General features: G+C 37.7%; 2 protein-coding genes across 6 annotated transcripts in view; both read right to left on the bottom strand.

The window, feature by feature from the left end:
• The window catches only part of TANC2 (tetratricopeptide repeat, ankyrin repeat and coiled-coil containing 2), a 371,488-nt gene that overhangs the window by 61,960 nt on the left and 290,776 nt on the right, over positions 1–18,752 (bottom strand). For all 5 annotated transcript variants that reach the window (XM_043904966.1, XM_043904965.1, XM_043904967.1 and 2 more), the window contains 2 exons: positions 13,587–13,818; positions 1,120–1,286 (listed from right to left, as the gene is read on the bottom strand). In XM_043904966.1, the coding sequence (XP_043760901.1) occupies positions 1,120–1,286; positions 13,587–13,818 (399 nt within the window). The remainder of the gene's footprint in view (positions 1–1,119; positions 1,287–13,586; positions 13,819–18,752) is intronic.
• On the bottom strand, positions 12,093–12,642 carry LOC122695274 (60S ribosomal protein L21-like). Its single transcript, XM_043904971.1, has one exon. It carries the CDS (start codon positions 12,602–12,604, stop codon positions 12,122–12,124), a length of 483 nt encoding a protein of 160 aa, XP_043760906.1. The 5' UTR covers positions 12,605–12,642; the 3' UTR covers positions 12,093–12,121.

The following is an 18,752-nucleotide window of genomic DNA, read 5'->3' as shown; positions in this document are numbered from 1 at the left end:
ATGTTGACTACTGATATAAGGGTGTTGCATCAAAATAGTGGGATGGATATATAATGTGAGATTTGATTTTTAATTTTTATTATATTTAAAAAATTTATTTATTTGGTTGTGCCAGGTCTTAGCTCCATCACTCAGGACCTTCGACCTTTGTTGCCGCACATGGGATCTTTAGTTGTGGCAGGTGCAGCATAGCCACAGGTGAACTCTTAGTTGCCGCATATGGGAACTAGTTCCTAGACTAGGGGATTGAACCTGGGCCCCCATGAATTGGGAACGTGGGGAGTCTTAGCCACTGGACCACCAGGGAAGTCCCAATGTGAGATTTTAATGTTCATCAAAAGAAGCTATGGTTTGGGGAAAAAAAAACTGAGAAACCCTGTTTCAAACCAAGTGTGAATATGTAAAGAAGGAAAATATCAACTCAGGTATACTGTGAACAGTAGAGAAGGTGGAGTCATTTCATTTATCCTTAGCCCATGTGTCTACAGATTCAGTTCCAACATTCCTAGTCATTATTCCAGGCCATAAAATGAGTGGTCAGTGAGTAAACAGAGAAGGTAATTAAAAAAAATTATCTCCCAGGGGTAGTAAATTTAATATAAAGCCTGAATAGTGCCAATATTTCTTAGAAAAAGGTATATACAGAAGAAAGTCCATCTTCATGCTATGAAAAGTTGAGAAACAGAAGGAAGAACTGGAAAATCTGACTCTATACTATACACTGAACTGGATTTTGCCTGGCATTAAATGATAAAAAATATAAAACAAAAGTCAAACAGTAAACATGTTAGAGGATCTATTTGCTTTGCTATCCTCAGGACAAAGCCTAGAAAAATGGACTTTCTTTTCATGCTATTTTGAGGGACACTTTATTAGAACTTACCCAGAGCAATGGGAATGGGAATTTGAGCTAAGACAGTCAAATACTGAAAATGGTCTCTCTAGACAGTACCACTTACTCTCAAAATATTCTCTTCGGGAATTACTCTTGCCAGTGCTCTAAAACATGGCAGAGATTTAGAAAAGCTCACTACTAAGGGTACAAGGACCTAAACTTTTTCAGTTTAAGCACTTTCCAAGGGAAATAAGTTATGGGTCCAAAAGGAAACAAATACATACCTGTAAACTGGTTCTAACTGTTACAATTAGTTTGAGCCAGGAAGGAAATTTTCCAATCATTTTACTCAGAAATGATACAATTGTATCCCCATAATCCGGTTTGTGAAATTCTGCTTCATTTAATCCATCAATTAAGATGATGAAATCTTCATCTGGAATTTTTCTCTCTGAGACAGAAAGAAACAAATTACTAAATAATTACCAAGTATATAAGTGAGCTCTTTTTGGGTCTTTAATCATGTATCTATTTGGAAGAAAAAATTTAAAAAGGTCTCTGTGTATTTAGTGAATGCTCAGCGCACATAATTTATTATAAAGACACGGAATAATTCATTTAGTGAGTTCATTTTGTTTTTCACCAGGTACGAATACATTTGTCACATGAATAATCTATAAAGCACATGTATCATCATCAACATTTCTCCCATGTTATCAGCTATGAGACAGTCTGAGCACTGCATGTATGAGAATCTGCACACGTAAATTCATTTTTCTCCCAGGTGGGATGCATGAGACAAGTGCTCGGGCCTGGTGCACTGGGAAGACCCAGAGGAGTCGGGTGAAGAGGGAGGTGGGAGGGGGGATCGGGATGGGGAATAAGTGTAAATCTATGGCTGATTCATATCAATGTATGACAAAACCCACTGAAATGTTGTGAAGTAATTAGCCTCCAACTAATAAAAAAATTAAAAAAAATAAAAAAAAAAAAAAAAAAAAATTCATTTTTCTCACACACTTGAAAAAGCTGGAAAAGAATGTTTTGTTCCAACCCTTCTGACAGTCTTAGAACAATATCACATGTTCCTCTGGGAACTGCCAAAAATAAACAAATAAGTAAAAAGTTTAATCTGAAGTACAAAGCAGTATATAGGATTATATGTGAATGTGCAGTGGGATGGAAGAGATGGAGGGACAGAGAAAAGGAATCTCAGCCAGTAGACAGACCTACACTAGGCAGGCTGGATTCCGAGATCTTATAGAACTAGCAGCTTCCTAGACTACATCTGAAGCAGCTTCAATGAGACCAGACCCTCAATGTGATTTTCCCAGGGAAGGAGTCATGTAGAAAAGACAACTATCTGCCCCTTTTGTTTCCTGTTCCCTCCTGGACTTTATACTATCCTAATTGACAAAATCAGTTTATCTTTAGGGCTGGCTGGACTATAGAAGAAGACTTGGTAAGATTTCAGGCTTCTACTCCCATGAAATGCTTACTGATTCTCAAACAATATTGAATAATTAGAGATTAAAAAATCTCCAGGCTGAATGAACACTGCAGTATAAATGAATTGCAAAGAACAAAGGAAAGTTCCTAGTTAGCAGGGCCTTCACAGGTTCTAAGGCAGGAGGACTCCTGAGAAATCTGTATGCAGGTCAAGAAGCAGCAGTTAGAATTGGACATGGAACAACAGACTGGTTCCAAATAGGAAAAGAAGTACGTCAAGGCTGTATATTGTCACCCTGCTTATTTAACTTATATGCAGAGTACATCACACGAAATGCCAGTCTGGATGAAGCACAAGCTGGAATCAAGACTGCTGGGAGAAATATCAATAACCTCAGATACGCAGATGACACCACCCTTATGGCAGAAAGTGAAGAACTAAAGAGACTCTTGATGAAAGTGAAAGGGGAGAGTGAAAAAGCTGGCTTAAAACTCAACATTCAGAAAACTAAGATCATGGCATCCGGTCCCATCACTTCATGGCAAATAGAGGGGGAAACAGTGGAAACAGTGACAGACTTTATTTTCTTGGGCTTCAAAATCACTGCAGATGGTGACTGCAGCCATGAAATTAAAAGACGCTTGCTCCTTGGAAGAAAAGCTATGACCAACCTAGACAGCCTATGAAAAAGCAGAGACATTACTTTGCCAACAAAGGTCCATCTAGTCAAGGCTATTGTTTTTCCAGTAGTCATGTATGGATGTGAGAGTTGAACTATAAAGAAAGCTCAGCACCGAAGAATTGACGCTTTTGAACTGTGGTGTTGGAGAAGACTCTTGAGAGTCCCTTGGACTGCAAGGAGATCCAACCAGTCCATCCTAAAGGAAATCAGTCCTGAATGTTCATTGGAAGGACTAATGCTGAAGCTGAAGCTCCAATACTTTGGCTACCTGATGCGAAGAGCTGACTCACTGGAAAAGACCCTGATGCTGGGAAAGACTGAAGGCAGGAGGAGAAGGGGACTACAGAGGATGCGGTAGTTGGATGGCATCACCGACTTGATGGACATGAGTTTGAGTAAGCTCCAGGAGCCGGTGATGGACAGGAGAGCCTAGTGTGCTGCAGTCCATGGGGCTGCAGAGTCAGACACAACTGAGTGACTGAACTGAACTTAGAGGTTCTGAAAAGAGGAAAGCAGGGGGGAAGAAAGAGAGAAGTCATGGGATGATTGAAGCAGGAAACATGTGAGGAAGAAAAAGAAGGTGAAGCTGGGGACAGAAGGAAGTCTGTGGACTTCGGTACCACATTGGCTCTGTTAGCCTTTGAAAGAGTCAAAACCAATCAAAACTCTATATATTTTTGTTTCAAATTGTATGCAGATTTTTTGCATGATTAATACAACTTTATATTTCCCCCCTAAAGTACTAGCTTTACATAAAGAAATTTAATTTCAATAGCTTAAGTACTTATATATCAGTTCTCAAATTATGAAGTTTCAAGTATTACTTTCATCTGGTGACTTTAGGAAGAGAAATGATGGATTTCAGCTCTATTAACAATGATTATTAATGAAATGTCATCTAGATGATGTAGAGCTAAGAAAATACACGGTTCCTTTAGGGAATAAAAAGAATTTAGGAAGAGAGAGGAGCTGGTTGGAACAAATTGGAATTTACCCACCAAATGGGGGGTTCTTAAGTTCTTGACTTTGAGACCTTGGCTCCTTTAAGCAAAATCATGTCTTTATTGCAATCTGCTTGGCAGATACATTACAGCTGTCCTCAGTTAGTGAGTACCATCACCAACCCCACCCCGTGGTGTGCTGGAGCCATCCTGTGCTGGTTCAGGAGAATCCACTGAAATATTTTCAGGAGTTTGTTGTTAAGCAACTGGTAGCTTCAAATTGGTCCAAGTGGGACTATTTATTTATACAATTTGTTGTTGTTTAGTCGCTAAGTTGTGTCTAACTCTTAACCACAAATGTTATAAGCCCTCCTTCCTACAGCTGGTTGTTAAAATTTACAAGCACACCACTGTCTCCACCACTTCAGTCAGACCTCCTTTAACTTCACCCAGGCTTCCTTCGTAAGAAAGCCATGATTGTCAAGTGGAGAAAAAGGCTGATGATAATGCACGCATCTGTTGAAATTTTCTTTGGGAAAACATTTCAAGCATCAAGATCAGGAACATGCTCTAAATTATCATTTCAACATCTTAATGAATGAAATAACTCAAATGCTAATTAAATTAAATTTTCATTTCCATAAATTCCCAATAGACTAGAATATTCATCTCATGACTAGACAATATATCATTTCTTTTTTAAAAAATGTGAATCACTTAAACCTAAAAAATTTCCTTTTCTTTTGCTAAATGATGAGGTCTCTCAATTATAAATTTAAGAAGTGAGACCTTAGTGATCTTTAGACTTTGCCTTTCAAATGCAACCAGCCTTACAAGAATGCTTGCTTATTTCAAACTTTGTATATTTAAATACATACTCTGACTCAGTAGCTTTTAAAAGATTTTATCAATGAAAATTTTTAAAAAATTGGGGATCGATGAAGGATCTGCTTCATAATTTGCCATGTAAGAACATGTACAGTACAACTACTACCATTATTTCATAGACTAAAAAATATTTTAACATTAGAAGAAGAGGGATGTTATCTAACTTTTACATGTATGTCTATGCAAAACTGCATCTGTGTTTTACATCCACACAAATTCTAGGCTGTTTCTATTTTCTTATTTTGTCATGAACCAATGAAAACTTTAAATGGACTGATGCTTAGGAGCCACTGTTTTGGCTGACAAGTCCCTGGAAAGGCCTCCGAAGCCCGTTAACTCTTGTTTTAAATTCCCTGTACATATGCACTCATCAGGGATGCCCCACTGCCCTCACTTACATATATGCTTAATAAATACTTGAACTGTCTTCCTTAGTAGTCCTGTTCTAAGACTCTCCCTAGATACCTGAGAGAAATAAGAATTAAAGAGACTGCAAGAGAAGAGTCGACAGCTAGAACTAAAGGCAAAACTGGATCCTAGTGCATGAGATTCTACTGTATTAATATTACTGGTGTATTATATAGGGATTCTCAAAAATGAAAAGAAGGCTCACATAAGACAACATTTTTTCTTCAAAAAAGCTGCACTTCACGTGCACTTCCTTTTAGTTGTGATAACAAATAAGTATCACCTTGCATTTCATCTTGATGGCCGAAGCAAAAGTTCATCAAGAAACTTTGAAACATTTGTTTTATATGTATTTGTGTTTGTGTTTTAGCCACCACACTTGTAGAACCTTAAAGAAATGTGAAAAATGTTGACTCTCATTTTTTAAAGAAAAATATATAAGTTGAAATGTAGCTCCTGAATTTAAATAGAAGCTGTATTCTACTGAACCTTCCTGGGAAGAAAACTCCAGTTACCTTAAAAAATTCCCTATTTTAAAAACTATTGTGATAAAAATTAATATATAATTAATACAGTTCATTGTGAAGATCTAAACCGTACACATTGGTGAGTTCTGACAAACACATATACCCTTGTAACTAACATCCTGAGCAAAGACAGAACATCTCCATCACCCCAGAGGTCCAGTGCTCAACAGACACCACTGTTCTGATTCACATCACCATTGACTATACTTGCTTATGATTAACATAAAGTTTTTGAGATTCATCTTATCAATACATTGTTGAATGTACTATTAATTGGTTCCTTTTATTACTAAGAAGCATATTAAGAATTCATTTAATATGCATCAAATGAATATACAATTTATGTATGCTTTTGTTGAAGGATCTTTGGGGGTGTTTTCAGTTCTTAACAACTATGAATAATCTTTGATATAAACATTCTTGCATGAGTCTTTTTGTAGATATATGTTTTCATTTCTTTTGGGTAAATACATCTACCTAAAACGTATTTTGCTTGAAATTGCTTGGTCATAAGGCAGATTCATATTTAACTTTGTAAGGAACTGCCAACTAGTTTTCCAAAGTAGTTGTACCACTTTAAACTCCCACCAGTGATAATGTAAGGGTTCTAGCTGTATACCTCATCAACATTTGATGCTCAACTTTAAAAATTTTAACCATTGTGGTGTGTGTAAAGTGGTATCTCATTGTGATTTTAATTTGTATTTGCCTGATGGCTAATGATGGCAAATACCTTTTTATGTGCTGGTATGCTATTTATATATCTTCTTTTGTGAAGCACCTAAATCTTTTGTCCATTTCAGAACTGCTTTATCCTTTTTTCAATAAGTTACTGAAATTCTTTAAATACCATGGATATAAGCTATGTCGCATACACACATGACACGGAGAGTGACTTATTTTCTTCCCCTTTGTGATTTTCTTTTCCTTTTTCTTAGTAGTATCTTATGTTGAGCAGATATTAAAAATTTTGATGAAGTCCAATTTATTAATTTTTTCTTACATGATTAACGATTTTTAGGATCTAAGAAATCTTTACCTACCCCCAAGGTTGTGAAGATATTCTAAGTTTTTTCTATTAGCTTTAGAGATATCGCTTTTATATTTTGGATACGATCTCAGGTTAATTTTCGTGTATGATGCAAGAAAGGATTGAGATTCATTTTTTCCCATACTGGTATCCAGTTGTTGTAGCATCATTTGATGACAAAAAATTCTTTTTTCCAAATTATCTTGGCATCTTTGAAGAAGGTCAACTGACTCCATATCGTGGGCTTATCTTTGGATTCTCCACTGTGTTCCATTGATTTATTTCTCTCTCCTTGTCGGAATACCACTTTGTCAGTGGAGTGCTAGAGCTAGCTCAAGTTGGTTCATGAGAGCTGACTGTTAAGTTTTTTATGGTCAAATCAGGCCCCTATCCCTGGGCTGATTGTTAAACATTTACTAACACATTACTACCTGTCATGATTTCTACAGCTTTATATTAAGTCTTGAAACCAGTACTGTTGGCCTGTAACTGCTGGTCTTCCAATTCTTTTTTTTTTTTAAGATTGCTTTGGCTATTCATGGTTCTTTGAATTTCTGAAAGTTGTAAATAGAAAAAAAAAATCCTGCTGGAATTTTGATTGGGATTATATTGAATCTATAGACCAGTTTGGGGAAAAACTCCAATCTACAAACATGGCATATCTCTTCCATTTACTAACTTCTTTAATTTTGCTTTGCATGTTTTGTAGTTCTCATAGTGGAACTCTTGACACACCTTTTGTTAAATTTATTCTTAGGCATTTTGATTCTATAGAAAATAGTATTTGCTCCAGTTATCTACTGGTGCACCAAAAAGCTGTTACTCAAATGGCTGGGAAATGGAATCATCTGCAATAAAAACTCACATGTTTTGGTATCAGGGCCAGAATGACTTGATTGACTATAACAGTCAACTGGAAAACTTACATCAATATGGCTGCTACATGTGGTCTGTACTTCTTGATAAACTCAAAGTAGGCAGTCTTTTCACATGGCAATTGTTGTTGTTTGGTTGCCGAGTTGTGTCTGACTCTTTTGCGACCTCATGGGCTCGCCAGGACCCTCTGTCCATGGGATTTCCCAGGCAAGAATATTGGAGTGGGTTGTCATTTCCTTCTCCAGGGGATCTTCCTGATTCAGGAACTGAACCTGCATTTTCTGCATTAGCAGGCGGATTCTTTATTACTGAGCCACCAGGGAAGCCCACGACATGGCAATGCATCTCCCAAACACAAGTGTTTCAGTAGATGAGATGGGAGCAGCGTGGCCATTTACAACCTAGCCTCAACTATACACAGCATCATTCTGTCATATTTTCTTGGTTGAAGCAGTCAAGGGAAGGAGATACACACCCTAACTCTGGATGGGAGGAATGTCAAAGAATTTGCAGCCATGTTTTAAAACTGCCACACTACTTTTTAAATTTCACTTTTCAGCTGAGTTGAACACAATTCAGTTCAGTTCAGTCGCTCAGTGACTGCAGCACGGCAGGCTGCAACTCCAACTCCATCGCCAACTCCCGGAGCTTGCTCAAACTCATGTCCATTGGGTTGGTGATGTCATCCAAAATAAACACAATAGATATCACATATTGACCATATCAATGATAGCTCTACATTTACAAATTCTAGTAGGTTTTTCTTTTCTTTTGTAGATTCCATAGAGTGTTTCAGTAAACAAGCTCATCAGCAAATAAAGCAAGTTTTACTTCTTCCTTTCCAGTCTTCATACTGTTTGCTTGTTTGTTTTCTTTTTTTTTTATTTTTAGAGTGTTTATCTCTGTGCTATTTTATTTATTTTTATTTTTTCCAGGACAATTTGTATTTTATTTTATTTTTATTTATTTATTTATTTTTGCTTGTTTGTTTTCTTAACTGTGCTAGCTTGGACCACTGAGGAATTTTGAAAGTAAGTCACCGAGTTCCTGATAAAAGGGGAAATGTATTTAACATTTCATGGTATATGTTTTGGAGTTGTCCTTTATGAGACTAAGTTTCCTTCTATTCCTAGTTTGCAGACCTTTTTAAATATTAATTGTAATTTTATTTTTCTGCATTTATTGAGGTTATAAATATATGTTTATATAAAGACATAGATTTTCTCATTTATCCTGCGAGTATGATGAGTCACACTAATTAACTTTCAAATGTTAAACATTATATTCCTGATCAAGTAGAACTAATCAATTTGCTATTTTGTTTTTCCCAGGATTTTGCTATTATGGTCATGAGGAATTCTTGCCTGTAATTTTCTTTTCTTGTATGGTCCTTACCATATGTTGGTTTTAGCAGTACGCTTGTCTAATAAAACAAACTGAGAAATGTTCTCGTCTCTTTCATTTTCTGAAAACACTTATTTATATTATTTCTTCTTTAAATGCTGGATACAGCTCAGTAATAAAACCATTTGAACCTGGAGTTTTCTTTTTAGAGGTTTTTTTTCATTTGAACTTAAATAGGTAAGAGCTATAAGTTAAAAAGATAAGAGCTATTCAGATTTTCTTCTTTCCTTTTGAGTCACTTTTGTGTAAGTTGTGTTTTTTATAGAATTTGCCCAATTTAAGTTGTTGAATTTATTGCTATAAATTTTAATTTTTAAAAATATTAATTTTTTTTTGTTTCACTGATTGCAGCTCTTGCTTTTTATTATTTCTTTCTGCTTACTCTGGGTTTATTTTTCTCATTTTTTTCTAGTTTATTAAGTCATAAACTTAATCACTGACTTTTTACTACTCAGTTTGAAGTTTTTATAATTTCCTCTGTGGTTTCTTCCTTGTCTCATGGGTTGTTTAGAAGTACACAGCTAAATTCCTAAATATCTGGGGATTTTCTGTGTATTTATTTCTAATTAAATTCCATTATCTCAGAGAACATTTTCTGTAAGATTTTAGTTTTTTGAATTCAGACTTATTTTGTGGCCCAGATACAATCCTTGTGCACTTGAAAAGAATGTGTATTATGCAGTTATTGACAGTGTTCTATAAATGCCAACTGGGTCAAGTTGGTTGACAGTGTTGTTAAAATCTTCTATATACTTACTAATTTTCTGTCTATTTGTGCTAACAGTTATTGAGACAGAGAAGTTAAAATCTCCAACTATAATTATTTGTCTATTTAGCTCTTTAGTTCTATTAGTTTTTGATTCATGTATTTTGAAACTTCACTATTATGTTCATGCACATTTAGGATTATTTTATCTTTTGATGAACTCGTCCTTTTATGTTTATCAAATGCCCCTCTGGTAATACTCCTTGTCATGAAGTCCACTCCTCCTCACATGAATATACTCACTCCAGCTTTCTTATGCTCCACATTTATAGGGTATATATTTTTCTACTCTTTCACTTTGAATCTGTGTCTTTAAATAACCTTTCCTGCACATGGCATATTATTGGGTCTTGCTTTTATAATCCAGTCTGATGGTTTCTGCCTTTTAACAGAATTATTTGGTCCATTTAAATTTAATGTAATTACTGATACAGTTGATTTAAGTCTTTCATTTTGCTTGTTCCATACTAAAAAAATATATAAATATTCTGTTTTTTCTTTCCAGTCTTCTTTGGGATTAATCAAATAATTTTCAGTATTTCATTTATTTTACAAATTGTGTTTCCAGCTGTTGCTCATAATGGTGATTTTGTTTTCAGGGTAAGAACATGGTAATTTGATAGAATAATTAAATTCACTCAGAGAACATTTATCAATGGGGATATCTAAAGCTGGTTGTGGAGACCTAAATGAGCAGCAAATATATCTAGTAGCAAAATTATAAAACACATGAATTACAGTTGAGAATCTAGAGCTGAGCCGGCAAGCATTTGAATATTCTTAAATTAGCATTAAGATGTAGATCCTGTATCACTGACCTTCCCTCAAGGTACCCATATATGGGATCAATTTCTATCTTCACTTATTTGTTCAAAATTTATGTCCTGAAATGCCTGCTACATTCATGGTTGAGGTAATCACCATGAAGGATAAAAGCTGAATAAGTTCTTAGCCTCAACAGGATACAATTCAGACAAAGGAATAAGTACAGAAATAACTAATTCCTATAAAGCACAAAGTATATCTGACATATAATAAAAGTTCAATAAATTTTAGTAACAAAAATTTAAGTTCTATTAAACATGTAGTAATACATGAAGTACCGTAAGTAAGATATAAAAAAAACCCTAATGTCAATTTGGAAGGACACTATAACTTACTGGAGGAAGCAGGTGGATCAGCAGGTATTTCATGAATAAGGCGGTATTTAAGGTGGTCCATGAAAGATGGGTAGGATTCTGAGATGTGAGGAGAAGGCGTATCAAGAAAAGGAATCAATGAGCAGATGTATGGAGGCAGGAAAATGTAAGGAAGTATTTAGGGATTTGTGAATATTTTGGTTTATATGTAAGCACAGGGTTCATAAGGTAAAAGTAGATCATATGGCTGGAAAGTAGGTTGGCTCCAGGCCATTAAATACCTTAAATGACAGAGTAAGGAGCTGAAAGTTAATTCAGTGAGGTAACAGGGAGTCACTGGAGGTTTCCAAACAGGGAATTTCAGCGACCAGAGCACTGTTCTACAAAGCTCTATCTGGAAGCAGTACGTAAAGTCTAGAAGACTGTAGAGACTGGGGCAGATATTACCCGCCAGGAATGCCATGAATGAGTTAGAGATGAGCCTAAACATGAATCCCTTCAGCCCTCTGGGCATCAGGAGCTCCATGCAGCTGTAGCCTCAGAGCCAGAGATGTCCAGCCATGAGGAGTCTTCATTTTTTATCCTTGTGTGCTATATACATTTGAATAATTTTCCAAATGTGTTATGATGTGAACACAGCACTAGACCAGAAGACCAAAGACCAGGAAAGGCAGCCACACAGACGTGATGCCACAGGCAGCTGAGCAGCCTTTCGGGTGACAGTGGCAGGAATGATTTTCAGACGTGAGAAACATCAAGAGGCACAATTAATGGGATTTAAAGGTTGACTGAATGGACAGAAAAGACATTTAAAATATTTGTGGAGAAATCTCAATGTTAAAAAAGTCTAGGGTGTGGGAAAGCTAATTGGTAGGTAGCAGAGCTATAGACAGAGGTCATCGGAGTCAAGAAGAAAAACTCTGATACACAGTGATCAGCATGGAAGTCGACATAACTGGAGACAGTGGCCAGAATGCAAATTCTTTTTTTTTTTTTTTAAATAATATCTGTCAATTTATTAAAAAATGGAGCATACTGAACAACAAACTATCTTACATCTTTAAGGAAGAAAAAACACTAAATTTGAAAAGACATCACCCACTGAATTTGGACACAACACCTCTACTCAATTAAGAGAAACATTTGTACAGTCCAGGTCTTTATTTTTACACCCTTCAGGCCATGAATTCATAGGGAATGGGTTCCAACAGTTCAGGTTCCTTTCCATTGGTCCTCACAAAGTGTGCTTCTCTGGGTGGAGCAGGCTGGCGCTTCAGCTGAACCCAAGTCCCTTTCTCTTTGGCTTCCTTCTTTTTCTGATCATTTTCCTTCACACGTTTTAGGAAGCTATCTCGGCTCTTAGAGTGCTTAATATGCTCGATACACACATTAATTCTCTTGGCAAGAATCTTGCCCTTAACTTGTTTGTTTACAATGATGCCAACAGCATGCTGGGTAACATTGTAGACTCTCCCAGTTTTGCCATGGTAACATTTGTGGGGCATTCCTTTTTGAACAGTACCCATTCCCTTGATATCTACAATATCACCCTTCTTGTAGATTCGCATGTATGTGGCCAAAGGAACAACTCCATGTTTTCTAAAAGGCCTAGAGAACATGTAGCGGGTGCCCCTCCTCTTTCCCTTTGTGTTGGTCATTTTGGCAAATTACTGGAAGATGGCGGTTCCGGCTGAAAAAGCGAGAATGCAAATTCTTATACGAGTACCTGAGAAATGCTCAAGGAAAGTATGTAAGTCTCTGGGATAAACAGGATTGCTCAGGCATCTCACGCTCACTCAGGTCCTTTTCTTCGGATCCCAGCATAGACAGAACATGCTGGGGAAGGGGCAGAAGTGAAGAATGAGGTAGTTACACTTAGGCCTCGGCCAATACCAGAGAGCTGACTCATTGGAAAAGACCCTGATGTGGGGAAAGATTGAGGGCAGGAGAAGGGGGTGACAGAGAATGAGATGGTTGGATGGCATCACTGAATCAATGGACATGAGTTTCAGCAAACTCCGGGAGACAGTGAGGAACAGGCAAGCCTGGCATGCTGCAATCTATGGGGCTGCAAAGAGTCGGACACAACTGAAAAACAATACCACCAGAGTTGCAGAGTTAAAACAAAGAAAAGTCATGGACATGATCACTTCCCCCCACTTCTTAAAAATATCTTAATACCTTTTAGTGGATGATTAAGTAATTTTTTTTGCATACACACAGTTATGTAACCCTTTCATTTTGCCTGACTGTGGAGTAATAAAAAAAAAGCAAATATAAAGACTGAGGATGTTTGTAACCATAGAAACTCCATGGCGTGGAGTGGGAGCCATGGCTCTAGTGATCTATTTGAACTCCACAGAAAGGACTGGAAGCCCAACTGTCTTTAGTTCAAGAAGAATGCATTATATTGGGAAATGAGAATGAGAATTTTTACACAGAGAGGAGGAAGTACCAATTCCTAGAGGAATTTCTTATTTTTTTTTTTCGCTGAGTAAAACCTTTTATTTGTTGACTGTACCCTGTAGGAACATTTAAGTTTTGGCAGTGTGATAAAAATAATCATTTCTATAACATGCCCCCAGGTGAACTTGGGCTCCAGAGCCTCCACCTTCCACCTGCCCTGCACCTCATCTGTACCTTTGTGGAGATTCTCCAGGGGCTCCAGCACTCCCCTCCGGAAGGAGGCCATGGGGTCTTGAACGCAGGACCGAAGGCTCAGCATGCTCTGGAGGTGAGGCTCCCGGAGAAGCTGCTCCCGATAGGCTGCCAGCTGAGGGGAGCGGCAGAGCAGGGCAGCAACGTTGTGGACGAACTCAGGCACCAGGCAGGTGTAGGCGTTATCTGCTTGGCAGTAGTGATAGGCAACCACCTAAGAAAGAAAGGTGAGCACAGAGACAGGCTGATCAGCAGCAAGGGCAGCAGTCAGGGTCGTGCGTGTGTGTGTTTAGTCACTAAGGTGGTCATGGTTACTGCATGGTTATTCTCTAACACTGTCCTCTGTCACCCCACTCCTCAACTTCTTCAAGTGAAAACAAAAGCTGTTAACTTGGAAATCGCCCTGATTTATCTAATATCAGAAATTTGACCCAATATTTCTCTTGTATGTGTATGGTACCATAATTCATGGTTAAAACTTTTAAATACAAACTGAGCTTTTCCTCTAATTAAAATAGGAAGTAGGCCTGAGAATAAAGATTAATATCTCTAATATTTATTCAGCATGAAGTAGTACATGAAACAATCTGATACTGTAACAAAGCATTAGGAATAGAATAACCAGAGAAATATCATATGTTAGACTCAACAAACATATGTTTATTAGGCATATTTAAAAAATTATAATTGTGTTATAATCAGTCTCATAGAAAATAAAATAACTCAGACTTAAGAATTAGCACTAAATAGTTTTCTGAGCACCCAGCGACAGAGAGGATCAGAATTAGATAATAGGGAGAAGGAGTGAGATTTTTGTCAGATGCATGTGTTAAATTCAAAGAACTCAGAAAATGCATGCATCTTAATATCATCTAGGGTCTAGCCAGTCTGGCTGAAACTTGCAATTATTTTTTCTTTCTTTCTTTCTTTTTTTTCATTTATTTTTATTAGTTGGAGGCTAATTGCCCATCAGCAGACGAATGGATAAGGAAGCTATGGTACATATACACCATGGAATATTACTCAGCTGTTAAAAAGAATTCATTTGAATCAGTTCTAATGAGATGGATGAAACTGGAGCCCATTATACAGAGTGAAGTAAGCCAGAAAGATAAAGAACATTACAGTGTACTAACAAATATATATGGAATTTAGAAAGATGGTAATGATAACCCTATATGGAACTTGCAATTTTAAGCTCTGTTTTTTGTTTGTTTAAATTTGCAGTGTTTGCTTGTATCTTCCGGTTGTTCCTTTTGCCTCAAGGGCAAGAAGGGCAGAGGGTGATTTTAACCTAGACCACTCTGTTGGCTCAGTACTACCTACAAAAGTGATGGGCCTGTGTAGATAACAAGTAACTGCAGGGGAGATTCAGCCTGAATGCACAGACCACACTTGACATGGTGCTCAAAACATAGGAAGTGCAGTCATGTTAGCGGATGCCGCCACCACCACCACCATCAATGTCCTCTTCTCCTCTTCCTCTCCATCATCATCACGGTCATCATCAAGGTTCTGTACACTCTCTTCTTTTCATCTACTGCCTTTGTACCTTCAAGCATTTGAAATTTGCCCTAGGAGCATGCGCAGATATACTACTGGGACCCCAGCTCTCAAAGAACAGAATCATCCACAAAAGTGTTCTGCTTTGAAATGACTCCTAACCTGTAGGTATGGTCATCCTAGCTCTTTAACAAATGCTGGAAATATCACTTTTTTAAAAAAAATCTGAAATCCTTCTCATTAACATTTAAAAAACTAAACAACACAGGAAATGTTACTACATATGGAAAGCTGAGGACAGGAATTGTTTGTAAGTGAAGCAGTGATGTCTGAGCATACTGTGAAAATGGAAATCAGGAGGTGTACTTAGAAATCTCCACTCTCTTCTGTAGATAGATTGATCACTGCTTTACTACTGATCTTAAACGCAATGTAAGGAACCCAAAGAGAAAACTTGACAGCAACTGATCTGCCCTCTCAATGAACAGTGAAAGTCAGTGGTTATGTCCACAAGGACACAAATCTCCACTTTATAAAAAGAAAAGAGTAAATCTCTGAATCAATATGAACTTTCATCATATTTTATCTCAATTGATTTCCCATGTCGAGGCAAAGCACAGCTGAGCAAATCAACTATAACTTACCCTTTACCTAAACTAATGGGATACAAGTTTGAAGATAAAAAGTTTAAAATTTAGGAAGAGGATTCTTGCCCTGGTTTCATTAAAAATCATCTGCATGCTTGGCTATCTGAAGTTTCAACTAACAGAGATCACTGCAAAAGTTGCCCCTTCTGGGGCTGCATTTGTTTCTTTGAATTTAAAATTTTTTAGGTATTCCAAATATAAAATCTTAACTCCTCTGCAGACTTCAGGTAGAAAGACCATTCAACATCTTCATGAAATTTGTACTTTGACTCAAAATAGGTCATTTACTAGATATTTCCAGGCATTTACACGGTATGTAAATGTACATATAATCTGTCAAAAACACTTGGTATTTCTCCCAAATTATCTGTTGACATTATCAACAACTTTTCCCACATACACAAATAGGAAACAAATAGTTTTTTTCCTTCAGCCTCTCACTGTGCTAGTGTTCAGTGAAGGGTAACAGATCATTCCCTACAGCTCTGAGGAAGTCACCATGGCCTGTATTCAGTCACTATTATTCCAGTCATACCTGACCAACTGGTATTATTGGAATAATAATACTGGAATATCAGACAACCTTACCTGCCTCCCGAGAAATCTGTATGCAGGTCAAGAAGCAACAGTTAGAACTGGACTCGGAAAATCAGACTGGTTCCAAATAGGAAAAGGAGTATGTCAAGGCTGTATATTGTCACCCTGCTTATTTAACTTATATGCACAGTACATCATGCAAAATGCCAGGCTGGATGAAGCACAAGCTGGAATCAAGATTGTCAGGAGAAATATCAATAACTTCAGACGACACCACCCTTATGGCAGAAAGTGATGAGGAACTAAAGAGCCTCTTGATGAAAGTGAAAGAGGAGAGTGAAAAAGTTGGCTTAAAACTCAACATTCAAGAAACAAAGATCATGGCATCCAGTCCCATCACTTCATGGTAAATAGATGGGGAAACAGTGGAAATAGTGACAGACTTTATTTCTTGGGCTCCAAAATCACTGCAGATGGTGACTGCAGCCATGAAATTAAAAGACGCTTCTTGGTCCTTGGAAGAAAAGCTATGACCAACTTAGACAGCATATGAAAAAGCAGAGACATTACTTTGCCAACAAAGGTCCATCTAGTCAAAGCTACTGTTTTTCCAGTGGTCATGATGGATGTGAGAGCTGGACCATAAAGAGAGCTGAGCGCCAAGAATTGATGCTTTTGAGCTGGAGTGTTGGAGAAGGCTCTTAAGAGTCCTTTGGACTGCAAGGAGATCAAACCAGTCAACCCTAAAGGAAATCAGACCTGAATATTCATTGGAAAGACTGATGCTGAAGCTCCAATACTTTGGCCACCTGATGTGAAGAACTGACTCATCTGAAAAGACCCTGATGCTGGGAAAGATTGAAGGCAGGAGGAGAAAGGGACGACAGAGAATGAGATGGCTGGATGCCATCACCAACTCGATGAATATGAGTTTGAGCAGGCTCTGGGAGTTGGTGATGGACAGGGAAGCCTGGTGTGCTGCAGTCCATGGGGTTGCAAAGAGTCAGACATGACTGAGCGACTGAACTGACTGATTCCAACTTCCTGGGAATGGTTCAGAAGTAGTCCACCCACAATATATCAACAGGTAAAACTTTTCTCCTTGGTGAACTCCTGTCTCTTACAATGACTTGCTGAAATTTCTTTTTCAGCTGTGTTTTTCTTACATTATTAATTTTTTTCCATCTCGAGTTTTCCTTATGTTAAATGCCCAAACTTAAAAATTTTTTAATTTTTTTTTTGACATGAACCATTTTTAAAGTCTTTACTGAATTTGTTATAATAATGCTTCCTTTTTTTTTTTTTTGGCAACCAGGGATCAAACCCATGCCCCTGCAATGGAAGACAAAGTCTTAACCACTGGACCACCAGAGAAGTCCCCCTCAACTTTTGACTAGAACAGTTCTATGCAAAATATATCTAATATGACTAGAACTGTATCAATTCTTTGAAGAACACAGTGGGTAACTTTTAGATTACTCCTGTGAGAAAGAAAAAAAGGGCAGGTCTGCAGACTGACTATACAAAAAAAAAGAAAAAAGAAAAAAAAGACAGGAGGTCAGTATAGCCTTGGATAGGGAGAGGTTTTGATTTAAAGCCACACATGAGGAATGATACAACTAAGCATATTCCTCATCAAACACCCTAATCAAATGACTGAATGACAGCCAACCTGTCGGGCTTGTGTTAAAAGTTCCAGGCTACGTTTTACATGAAATGAATCATCTATGACAGGATTAAACCAATCTCTTAAAAACAAAAGGCAGATTTGAATATCTAGAATTCATTTGGACATAAAAGTTTAATTTACCTAATGACTGCCATTGTTGTTGCGGTTCAGTTGTCTGACTCTTTGTGACCCCATGGACTGCAGCATGCCAGGCCTCCCTGTCCCTCACCATCCCCTGGAGTTTGCCCAAGTTCATATCCATTGTATCGGTGGTGCTATCCAACCATCTCATCCTCTGCTGCCCTCTTCTCCTCCTGCCCTCAATCTTTCCCAGCATCAGGGTCTTTTCTGATGAGTCAGTTCTTCACATCAGGTGGCCAAAGTACTGGAAGCTTCAGCTTCAGCATCAGTCCTTTCAATAAGCATTCAGGACTGATTTCCCATAGGATTGACTGATTTGATCTTTCTGTCCAAGGGACTCTTTAAGTCTTCTCCAGCACCACAATTAAAAGCATCGATTCTTTGGTGCTCAGCCTTCTTTATGGTCCAACTCTCACATCAGCTGTCATTGGCATCACTTAAACTTTTTTTCGGGGTCATGCCACACGGCATGCAGGATTCTGATCGAATCCGTGCCCCCTGCAGTGGAAGTGCAGGCTCTTAACCATGGGACCACCAGGGAGGTCCCAGCATCACTTAAATTCTAATGTTGCCGCTGACCTTCCTTCATGCTCTGGTATTTTTATTCGCTGTCTCTTTCTCATCAGTCTTTCTTGAACTCTCTCACTACCA

This window comes from Cervus elaphus, chromosome 5 (assembly GCF_910594005.1).
Source record: "Cervus elaphus chromosome 5, mCerEla1.1, whole genome shotgun sequence".
Taxonomy (NCBI): Eukaryota; Metazoa; Chordata; class Mammalia; order Artiodactyla; family Cervidae; genus Cervus; species Cervus elaphus.
This window is presented reverse-complemented; position numbering and strand designations above follow the sequence as displayed.